This window comes from Ranitomeya imitator, chromosome 6, assembly GCF_032444005.1.
Source record: "Ranitomeya imitator isolate aRanImi1 chromosome 6, aRanImi1.pri, whole genome shotgun sequence".
Lineage (NCBI taxonomy): Eukaryota > Metazoa > Chordata > Amphibia > Anura > Dendrobatidae > Ranitomeya > Ranitomeya imitator.
In genome coordinates, this window is record NC_091287.1 from 386,443,402 (window position 1) to 386,455,629 (window position 12,228).

Sequence of the window (12,228 nt, forward strand, 5' to 3'; positions counted from 1 at the left end):
CCCCATATAGTGCTGCGCAAGTGTTATGGCCCCATAAGACGCTCCGTACAGCCACTTGCCCCATATAGTGCTGCACAAGTGTTATGGCCCCATAAGATGATCCATACAGTCACTATCCCTTATAGTGCTGCACAAGTGTTATGGCCCCATACAGATGCTCCATACAGTCACTGCCCCATATAGTGCTGCACAAGTGTTATGGCCCCATAAGATGATCCATACAGTCACTGCCCCATATAGTGCTGCACAAGTGTTATGGCCCCATAAGATGATCCATACAGTCACTACCCCTTATAGAGCTGCACAAGTGTTATAGCCCCATACAGATGCTCCATACAGTCACTGCCCCATATAGTGCTGCACAAGTGTTATGGCCCCATAAGATGATCCATACAGTCACTGCCCCATATAGTGCTGCACAAGTGTTATGGCCCCATAAGATGCTCCGCACAGCCACTTGCCCCTTATAGTGCTGCACAAGTGTTATGGCCCCATAAGATGCTCCGCACAGCCACTTGCCCCTTATAGTGCTGCACAAGTGTTATGGCCCCATAAGATGCTCTGTACAGTCACTTGCCCCATATAATGCTGCACAAGTGTTATGGCCCCATAAGATGCTCCGTACAGCCACTTGCCCAATATGCTTTTGCTGCGATAAAAAAAATCACATACTCACCTCTCTTCGCTCAGGACCCCGGCACTGGCAACATTTACCTCCTCCTCGTGTGGCTCCATCTTCGGCACTGACGTTCAGCAGAGGGCATGCACTGACTACGTCACCGCGCTTTCTGACCTGAGCGTCACTGCCAGAGGACTGTTAAGATGGAGCCGCTCTGGAACGAGGAGAGGTAAATATCGTGCAGCGCTGCGCTCCCCCTTCCCTGCATACTCACCTGCTCCTGGCGCTGCGTCCCTGCTTCTTCCACCACTGCATCTTCTTCCTGTTTTGAGCGGTCACAGTTACCGCTCATTACAGAAATGAATATGCGGCTCCACCTCTATGGGAGGTGGAGCCGCATATTCATTTCTGTAATGAGCGGTACCATGTGACCGCTCAGTGCAGGAAGAATCTGCAGCGCTGGAAGAAGCAGGGACGTGCAGGGACCGCGCCGGGAGTAGGTGAGTATAATTACACCCACCCTGCCCCCCCTCCCCTGCCGACCCCCGGGTATGACTCGAGTATAAGCTGAGAGGGGGACTTTCAGCCCAAAAAAATGGGCTGAAAATCTCGGCTTATACTCAAGTATATACGGGTACTACAGAATCTGACGTCCCCTCTCTTCTGCCGCCTGAGCCAAAGAGCTCAAATCGCCTAATGGTAGCAGCGTCACTGGCCCCGGGGTAAATTCTTCCTGGACATGGCATGACTCTGAGTTGTGTTACACACCAAATCCAGCATGTTAGAGCCGGGAATTACAGTTCCTTTGAATATAAATTTACTTTTGTCATTCCACGATGTAATATTTTGGTTCTGTAACAATCTGCTTAGTAAAAATTCTGCATTCTTTTTATATCGTGGATTTACATGACTTACAATTTCAAAAACATCTATATTTTTATCAGCTTCAGAATTCAACAATTGTTGGTGATCAGATTCAGGAGTGCTAATGATCTTTAAAGTTGATAGTTCCTCTGCATCATGTTTAACATGAGTCAAGTATCTCTGTAGTACATCACTATATGTTTTAATTTTCACATCGTCCGGTATATCACGATGTTGTAAAATCTTAGCAATTTCTCCATCAAGACGTTGGATAATGCTCTGGCGTATGTTGGATGTAATAGGGGGTCTTAGTTTAATTAGCTCCTGCTTGGGAACAAAATACTTTTTCTCGGCGTGTTCCATTAATTACCGTTGAGTAGACTTGTTAATATCGGAATCGCAAAACCTAAAAGAGGCCCTATGAATCCTCCAGTCTGCTTTAGTAGACGCTTCTTTTTCTTTATGCTGTGGGATTTATTACTCATGGTTCTTATAGCTTTACTCCACTTTTTTAGAATTTTTTTGTGGCTCTTTCAGAGGAATTCAACCTTTTAAGATTTTTAAAGCGATTTCCCCTATCGCTGTAATTAAATCATGACTGGCATTGCACAAAATAGATTTTCTGACAGAAGGTGATGCCTTCACCAACATTTTCAAGAGATCCCAGTTACGACGTATTCTCTCAGACATCTTTGCAACACTATGGGTTCAGTGCAGAATGTCTGATTTTGTGTACATTCACTTTTTAGAGGGATTTTTCTTTTGAACGTACACAGCTGGAAAAGCTGGAGGAAACACACCCGTCCTCAAGCGAAGTTCCTCAGGGGTATCGGCTCTTAAGTCAAGCATCAAATACCCATTAGGTTCACGCTTGGCATCCTCAAAAGCTTCTAAGAAAAAGCGAGTTTTTCCCGGGTACATTTGTCGCACCAGTGTTACAATTTGTAATTTATCTCGAGGGTTATTATAAAGGACCATATATTTTGTGTTTAAATTTATCGTACGACTTTTCTTTCCTTGACAAAATATGGTTTGCACCAGGTAGAAAATGCTGAGATTTCTGTGATGTACATACTTGGTAAAGGCTTTTTTTTTTCACTATTATCACTAGCACTCCATGATGAATCCTGCGTATGCAGCATCAATAGTAGTGTTGAGCATTCCGATACTGCAAGTATCGGGTATCGGCCGATATTTGCTGTATCGGAATTCCGATACCGAGTTCCGATATTTTTGTGATATCGGAAATCGGAATCGGAAGTTCCTAGTCATGTTCGGCGTGTGCGGTGCGTGTGGTTCCCAGGGTCTGGAGGAGAGGAAACTCTCCTTCAGGCCCTGGGATCCATATTCATGTAAAAAATAAAGAATAAAAATAAAAAATATAGATATACTCACCCCTCCGACGAACCCTGGCTGTCACCGCTGCAAGCGTCTGCCTCCGTTCCTGAGAATTGTAGAGAGTGAAGGACCTTCGATGACGTCGCGGTCACGTGAGCGGTCAGGTGACCGGTCACCTGACCGCGACGTTATCGAAGGTTTCGAAGATTGCCTTGCCCAGGCGTGTAATACGGAAGACATAGAATGAACTTCAATACAATATTGCGGCCAGCATGCAGCCAGCGGGTAAGGAAAGGGTGAATCAAACACCCGAAAACTCCGCCCATATGAACGAAAATCGGTCCCGCCAAATTCAGGTGACAGGTTCCCTTTAATAATTCAGGTGCTTCAGAGGAATTTTTGGAATGCTTAACCCCTTCACAACCTTGCCCTTTTCCGTTTTTGCGTTCTCGTTTTTTACTCCCCTCCTTCCCAGGGCCATAACTTTTTTATTTTTCCGTCAATATGGCCATGTGAGGGCTTGTTTTTTGTGGGACAAGTTGCACTTTTCAACTACATCATTTTAGCATGTTGTTTACTAGAAAACGGGAAAAAAATTCTAAGTGCGGTGAAATTGCAAAAAAAGTGCAATCCCACACTTGTTTTTCTTTGGCTTTTTTGCTAGGTTCACTAAATGCTAAGGCTAGGTTCACATTGCGTCAAGTACATGGCGTTAAACGGATGCGTTAAACGCATGTACAGAAAAGGAGCAAAAATATGTGAAATTCGTCGTCACGATAACGCTAGCGTTAACGCATGTGATCGCGTTTTTTCATTTTGATGTCCGTTAACGAAGTATCCGTTTGTCTGCGTTTGTCACTGTCAATAAAGTTGTTCTTTTTTTTTTTTTTTTTCCCTTTTGTCATTGTCGGGTGTGGGCACAGACTCATTCTCCATTTTGAAAGCATTGAGTGAACTTCTGCTAGCAAGATGTTTGTGTCTGAGCTCGTCAGATTTCGCTTGATGCGGTTGCGACTTCGGCAGAGAAAGCGTAGTTCGCAAAGGAGATATTGGATCCACGAAGTGAATTTCTTGCGGAGTACATATGGTGCCTTTCACACCCTGTATGTGCAGCTTCGGGATCATCCCTTCAAATTCCAACGCTATCTACGGATGTCCATTGAGACCTTTGATGTTCTGCTTTCGCATGTGAAGGATGAGATACATCATCATCGCAGCACTTTTCGTGAAAGCATCAGTGCGGAGCAACGTTTAGTAGTGACTGTGAGGTAATTATACATTTTTTTTATCATTCTATTGACAAAGACTAGATCTCGGTATCGTGTGGCCTAATGTTCATTTAGCAATTGTATATTCTATTGTAACTAGCCTTTAGATGATCATTAAAATCCTAATTTTTTTTGCTTTTTGTTTTTGAATGTCGACAGATATCTGGCTACCGGAGAAACTTTTGCGTCACTGCATTATCAGTTTAGACTTGGGAAGTCAACAATTTGTCAACTGGTTCGGGAAACTTGTGATGCCATTTGGAACAACTTGCAACCACTTGTGCTACCAACACCAACATCAGAAATGTGGCTAGCGATTTCCCAACAGTTCGAGGATGTGGCTAATTTCCCCAATTGTATTGGTGCCGTGGACGGAAAGCACATTCGGATTCAGAAACCTGCGCATAGTGGTTCCCTCTACTATAACTATAAGAAATACTTTTCTATAGTATTGATGGCGATTGCGGATGCCAGGTACCGTTTTGTTGCTGTGGATATTGGTGCTTATGGCCGGACTAACGATTCCAGAGTATTCAGAGACTCCAACATGGGCCGATGTTTGTACAGCCAAAGTTTAAACATACCCTCATCACGACCTCTTCCGGGGACCGAAGGCCCAAGTTTGCCCTATGTTTTAGTTGGTGACGAGGCCTTCCAACTAGGACAAAATCTCCTCAAGCCCTACTCAAGCCGTAGTCTAGACTCCAGCAGGCGCATTTTTAATTATCGCTTGAGCCGGGCTAGATGTTATGTGGAGTGTGCCTTTGGGATTTTGACATTAAAATGGCAGATTTTACTAACCTGCATGCAACTGCAACCAGAAAATGGACCGTGTTGTGAAGGCGTGCATCTGTCTGCATAATTTTGTGGCGAGACATGAACCCCAGGTGGTAGACCCCGATGATTGTGAGTCGAATCTCAGTAGCATTGAATTGAATGCAGTTCGGTCAACAGCACAAATAATGAGGATTCGTGATCAATTTGCACATTACTTCACACATGAAGGCCATGTTCCATGGCAAGACAGATACGTGTGAAAATATTGTAAAGTCTTCCTGATGTCGTGTAAAAAGTTATGTTGTTTGACCTGATGTCGTGTAAAAAGTTACCTTATGTCGTGTAAAAAGTTGTTTAACCTGATGTCGTGTAAAAAGTTACCTTATGTCGTGTAAAAAGTTATGTTGTGTTAAAAGTTTAAGTCATACAAGAATCTTAAATTTGAAACAGTTTACTAAATGTTTATGGATTTTTCCAACAAACTGTTGGTACACAGGTTTAACATATGATATCCCATAGGGATGAAAAAAAGGAAAATAGAAATTCACAACAAAAAACATAACAAAAAAAAAAAAAGAAAACTTGCAACGCGGTAATTGCACCTGGCTGGGGACAGTGAACGGTACTAAAGACTTTGGTACTGCACGGGAGTATTGTCTGCCCAACTATATGAAGGACTGCTACATTGTCTATGAGGTTCCACACTTGTTTCACCCCGGCCTCTATATTGAGGGTTGTAGGCCGGCATGTCCATTCTTCTTGTTCCCGATGGAGCGGGTTCCTGGGGGCCCACAAATTCCTCTAGTAGCTCGTTCAGTCTTTGTCTAAACATAAGGTTTCTATGTGCCGGGATATTTTGTGCTACAGGCACATAGGATAAAAAAAGTAGCTTCCACTCATTAGCAGAGTATACAGACTCGCGTGCTTGCAGCTCGGTAATTTCTCGCCTCAGGTCTTTGAGCTCACTGCGACACATGTCCTCTACCCGTTGGAGTCCATCCACGATAATTGCATCAGCTTCATCTTTTTGTGATGCTCGCTTGCGTCCACGCTGTGATTGCAACCGGGCACTCACACCTGCAGCAACAGTGCTTCTATCCGCAGATCGTGGCTCGCTGATGCCAGACACATCTTCAGGTTGCGTTGGTTCCACTGGAGAAGGCTCCAGTTCCTCTGTCGGTCTAGAAGCAGCGGTACTGCATATCGTGCTGTAACCCAAAAAAAAAAAAAAGTAAATTAGTTTCCTTTAAACAATTTTGTCTCGCACACAGACCTATTTGTACTTACGAGCGCTGAGACAATGTTTTTTGAAGAAAGAGCAGTTGGTCGTAATGCACATACGGGGTCACCCGTTTACCACTGGATCCGCTTGGTGCATTCTGACTGTTCCGGTAGTCACGGACAAAGCGATCGCGGATGGACTTCCAACGGGTATGGACAGCATCGGCTTTAAATTTAAAAAAATATATATATATATAAAAATAGTTGATAGATAGTTTTAAGATATAGGAAAAAATTTTCATAGTTTGCTAGGATAGTTGATATATAAATAGTAGATAGATAGTTGTTAGATAAGAAATAGTTTAGAAATAGTGTATAGATAGATAGATATATAGTGTACAGATAGTTGATAATTGAGAGATAGACAACAAGTGGATAGGTTGATAGGATAGAATTTTTTTTTTTTTTACATTTTCCGATGTTACGTCACCAATATTTACCAATTTTTTTCTTTGAGGTTGTCGACTTCTCCATGTATCGGGGATCAAAGTGACAGATTATTTGATCCCACAACTTCCGGTTCTTCACGATATCATGGTGGGAGCTGTCGCTCTGGTCCCATATGGAGGGGTTGGCTTCCACAAGGTTGATCAGTGTCTCGTTGTGGATAGTCAATGGCTCTTCGTCAACGACAATCCTTTTTTTTTTGGCCGCTGACTTGGACTATGTAAACACAAAAAGTTATGTTGATAGTGTCAATTTCACTGGATGGCCATATTCATATATACAGAGATAGATAGATACATAGATATGGCTTAACTGTGAACATGTGCTCTAGACACACACGCCCACATCCTCCCTCTCAGCTGTGAGCCCTTAGGTGCCCATAAATTCATAGCCATGAGTCTGACCAGACGTGTCTGACCATCTTAGAAATTGCATTTTTAAATTGCAGTTTTTTAATTGCTATGAATTAGACTAGAATTGGACTGGAATTGACTGGAAGGTAAAGGAATAGAAAACCACTATAATGTTTCGGTTTCTTTTCACATTCACCCCCATACTACTCTATTTCTTCCTATCTCCTGTAGTCCCTCCACCCAGTAAAGAACTAGTCATTTCTCCCTCCATCCTCCCCAGTCATCTCACCTCCTCCACAGAACTATTCCTCCACATACAATCCTTTCTCGCCAGGCACACACGGCCACATCACGACCTATCCAGCTCACACCTTCTAACGCTCTGTCTGCTGCTCCTCATTGCTGGCGACATATCCCCAAATCCTGGCCCTCCTCATCACATCCCCACATTCAATTCTAATCCCCTGCCACGATCCTCTACACGTCCTCGCAACCACAGTAACCTCATACCCATTCATCCTGCCCCCGCTCCCCCAATTTCCCTATCTGGAGCACTATGGAACGCACGCTCTGTCTGCAATAAACTTCCATTTATCCATGACCTCTTTATCAATAACAAACTCTCCTTCCTCGGCATCACTGAAACCTGGCTCACCCCTTCTGACACAGCCTCCCCTGCGGCACTCTCTTACGGTGGCTTCCACCTTTCTCACCCCGCCCCAGCAGCAAGCATGGCGGAGGAGTTGGTTTTCTCCTGTCAGATAACTGCTCCTTCACCCCAATCCCACTGCCACCCTCTGTTATCCTCCCTTCCTTTGAGGTGCACTCTGTGCGCATCTACTCCCCCTCCAACCTCCAACTGGCTGTCATCTACCGTCCCCCAGGGCCAGCCACCACCTTCTTCGACCACTTCACCACCTGGCTACTCCACTTCCTCGCCGCTGACATCCCCACTATCATCATGGGCGACTTCAACATCCCCATTGACACTTCCCTCTCAGCTGCCACTAAACTTCTATCTCTCACTTCCTCCTTTGGCCTCACTCAATGGTCTTCTACAGCCACCCACAAAGATGGTCACACACTGGACCTCATTCTCACCCGCCTCTGCTCCCTATCTAACCTCTCAAACTCACCTCTTCCTCTTTCTGACCACAACCTACTTACATTCTCTTCCCTTTCCACTCCTTGTCTACAACCCCCACCCCACAAACTCTCACACCCTCGCAGAAATCTTAAACACCTTGATCTTCACTCACTCTCTGAATCCCTCCTCCCTCTCACAGACATAAGCTCCCTACACAATGCGGATGATGCTGCCGCTCTATATAACACCACAATAGCTGCAGCTTTGGAATCTCTTGCCCCTCTCACACATACCAAAGCTCGCAAAATCAACAGACAACCCTGGCACACCAGCATGACAAAAGAACTGAGGCGAGCTTCCAGAGCTGCTGAGCGCAGATGGAAAAGATCCCACTCCATCGAGCACTTCATCGCATTCAAACAGTCCCTCACTGCTTTCAAAACCATGCTCGCCACAGCAAAACAAACCTACTTCTCATCTCTCATATCCTCCCTGTCTCACAACCCCAAACAGTTATTCAACACCTTCAACTCTCTCCTCCGTCCCCCAGCACCTCCTCCCTCCCCACTCATCTCAGCTGAAGACTTCGCCTCATTTTTCAAGCAGAAAGTTGAGAACATCAGAGACAATTTTAGTAAACAACCCCCAGAACCCTTCCTCCCAACTACCCAGCCCTCCACCTCCAAAACCAACTTCTCCACCATTACAGAAGACGGACTCTCCACTCTACTCTCAAGATCGCATCTCACCACCTGTGCACTTGACCCACTCCCATCCCACTTCATCCCAAACCTCACCACAGTCTTCATCCCAACCCTAACCCATCTCTTTAACCTATCACTAACAACTGGCATTTTCCCCTCAAGCTTTAAACATGCCACAATCACACCTATCCTCAAAAAGCCCTCTCTTGACCCATCCTCTGTATCTAGCTATCGCCCTATATCACTTCTCCCCTTTGCCTCAAAACTACTGGAACAACATGTCCATATTGAACTGTCCTCCCATCTATCTTCCTGCTCCTTCTTCGACCGCTTTCAATCAGGCTTCCGGTCACACCACTCCACTGAAACTGCCCTAACTAAGGTCACCAATGACCTATTAACCGCCAAGAGCAAGCGACACTACTCTGTCCTCCTCCTCCTGGACCTGTCCTCTGCCTTTGACACAGTGGACCATTCTCTGCTGCTGCAGACCCTCTCATCCCTTGGCATCACAGAATTGGCCCTATCCTGGATCTCATCATACCTAACTGACCGTACATTCAGCGTCTCCCACTCACACACCACCTCCTCACCTCGCCCCCTATCTGTCGGAGTCCCGCAAGGTTCAGTTCTAGGACCCCTGCTCTTCTCCATTTACACCTTTGGCCTGGGACAGCTCATAGAATCTCACGGCTTTCAGTATCATCTCTATGCTGACGACACACAGATCTACATCTCTGGACCAGATATCACCTCCCTACTAACCAGAATCCCTCAATGTCTGTCTGCTATTTCATCCTTCTTCTCCACTAGATTTCTAAAACTTAACATGGACAAAACAGAATTCATCATCTTTCCCCCATCTCACGCGATCTCCCCAACGAACCTATCCATTACAGTAAACGGCTGCCCACTCTCCCCAGTCCCACAAGCCCGCTGTCTTGGGGTAATCCTTGACACTGATCTCTCCTTTAAACCACATATCCAAACCCTTTCCACTTCCTGCCGCCTCCAACTCAAAAATATTTCACGGATCCGCACATTCCTAAACCAAGAATCTGCAAAAACCCTAGTCCATGCCCTCATCATCTCCCGCCTTGACTACTGTAACCTCCTGCTCTGTGGCCTCCCCTCTAACACTCTTGCACCCCTCCAATCTATTCTAAACTCTGCTGCCCGACTAATCCACCTGTCCCCCCGCTATTCCCCGGCCTCTCCCCTCTGTCAATCCCTGCACTGGCTCCCCATCACCCAGAGACTCCAGTACAAAAGCCTAACCATGACATATAAAGCCATCCACAACCTGTCTCCTCCATACATCTGTGACCTCGTCTCCCGGTACTTTCCTGCACGCAACCTCCGATCCTCACAAGATCTCCTTCTCTACTCCCCTATTATCTCCTCTTCCCACAATCGCATACAAGATTTCTCTCGTGCATCCCCCCTACTCTGGAATGCTCTACCACAACATATCAGACTCTCGCCTACCATCGAAACCTTCAAAAAGAACCTGAAGACCCACCTCTTCCGACAAGCCTACAACCTGCAGTAACCACCGATTGACCAAACCGCTGCACGGCCAGCTCTACCCTCACCTACTGTATCCTCACCCATCCCTTGTAGATTGTGAGCCCTCGCGGGCAGGGTCCTCTCTCCTCCTGTACCAGTTGTGACTTGTATTTTTCAAGATTATTGTACTTGTTTTATTATGTATACCCCTCCTCATATGTAAAGCGCCATGGAATAAATGGCGCTATAATAATAAATAATAATAATAATAATATAGCAATAGATAGATACATAGATATAAATAGATAGATACATAGATATAGATAGATAGATATAGATAGATACATAGATAGATAAATAGATACATAGATATAGCAATAGATAGATACATAGATATAAATAGATAGATACATAGATATAGATAGATAGATATAGATAGATACATAGATAGATAAATAGATACATAGATATAGATGGATAGATATAGATAGATTGATAGATACATAAAAATAGATAGATAGATAGATAGATATAGATAGATATATAGATACATAGATAGATAGATACGTAGATATTGATAGATAGATAAATAGATAGATACATAGATATAGATAGATAGATACATAGATATAGATAGACAAATAGATGGAGCGATAGATAGTTGATAGATAGTTTATAGGTATAGTAGATAGAAAGTGAATAGATAGATTGTTGAGAAATATTGGATAGAATATTTCTAATTTTATATTTACCACTGGCAGTTGTGGCGACGACAGATGGCTAGGGACCTTCTTTCTTTTGTGTCCTCCGTGTGCCACAACCTATTGTGTATGTAAAATGTAAAAAAAATTATTTTAATATTAAATAATGTTAACATTCATTGGATCAATAAATTTATGCCTGAAAAATTCAACATGTGTGCTATGTACCTTTGTGCTTTTAGCATGTTTTTTGGGGGGAGGTCTAGCAGCCTCGGGCTCAGAAGACTCCTATTCACAATAAAACAATAAACAGGATTGTTATGCCTAGCTCAATACAATGGAGTTTCACACAACATTATAGTGGTTTTTTAAAGTGCAAGCCTACCGACTGTGGCGAAAAAATCGCAGACACGCTGCTGCTGCTGACATCTGTATCTGACATCTGTGTGCAACAAAGCAATACATGTTTAGTACACACACATCCGACGGACATTACAGACTCCCATGATGTATACTGAGATATATATATATATATATATATATATATATATATATATATAGAAATGTACTTACATTTCAGGAGAGCTATTGCAACACTCTGTCACGTGCAGTAGACCTAAATGTGTGGGTGGGATATTCCTCCTTTAATGGCCGAAATCACATTTCCTGTCACATGACACATGTGACCACCCTCAAACGCTATTAAAACGTGTGGTCCTATTTGGAAATTTTTCATGATTTGCGTCTGACTGCGTTTGCCATAGCCTTCTATGGCAGAATGAACGCTTCCGTTATTAGTGCGTTAGCTTGACCGGACCCGAGAACGCTGCAAGCCGCGTTGAAGGTCCGTCAGAAAAAAAACGTTATGTGACAAACGCATACTAATTTAGGGATGCGTCACGATGCGTTAGACAATGCAAGTCTATGGGCGCGTTAGTATGTGCGTTACATTGCGTTTTTACTACTTAAAAACGAGTCCGTTAGACGGACACACCTAGCGCAATGTGAACCCAGCCTTAAACTGACCAGCCATTTTGATTCTCCAGGTAATTACGAGTTCATAGACACCAAACATGTCTAGGTTACATTTTATCTAAGTGGTAAAAAAAATTCCAAACTTTGTTAAAAAAAAATTGTGCAATTTTCCGTTACCTGTAGCGTCTCCATTTTTCGTAATCTGGGGTCAAGTGAGGGCTTATTTTTTGCATGCCCAGCTGGTGTTTTTAATTATACCACTTTTGTGCAGATACGTTCTTGTGATCGCCCGTTATTACATTTTA

The 12,228-nt window shown here is 43.9% G+C and overlaps 2 protein-coding genes across 3 annotated transcripts in view; both read left to right on the plus strand.

Annotated features, from left to right (window-relative positions):
• Positions 1–12,228, plus strand: part of TMEM200C (transmembrane protein 200C) — a 225,489-nt gene that overhangs the window by 133,642 nt on the left and 79,619 nt on the right. The gene's annotated exons all lie outside the window — the stretch shown is intronic.
• Positions 3,735–5,390, plus strand: LOC138642713 (uncharacterized). The gene is made up of 2 exons (XM_069731083.1): positions 3,735–4,089; positions 4,249–5,390. Exons 1-2 carry the CDS (start codon positions 3,791–3,793, stop codon positions 4,949–4,951), a joined length of 1,002 nt encoding a protein of 333 aa, XP_069587184.1. The 5' UTR covers positions 3,735–3,790; the 3' UTR covers positions 4,952–5,390.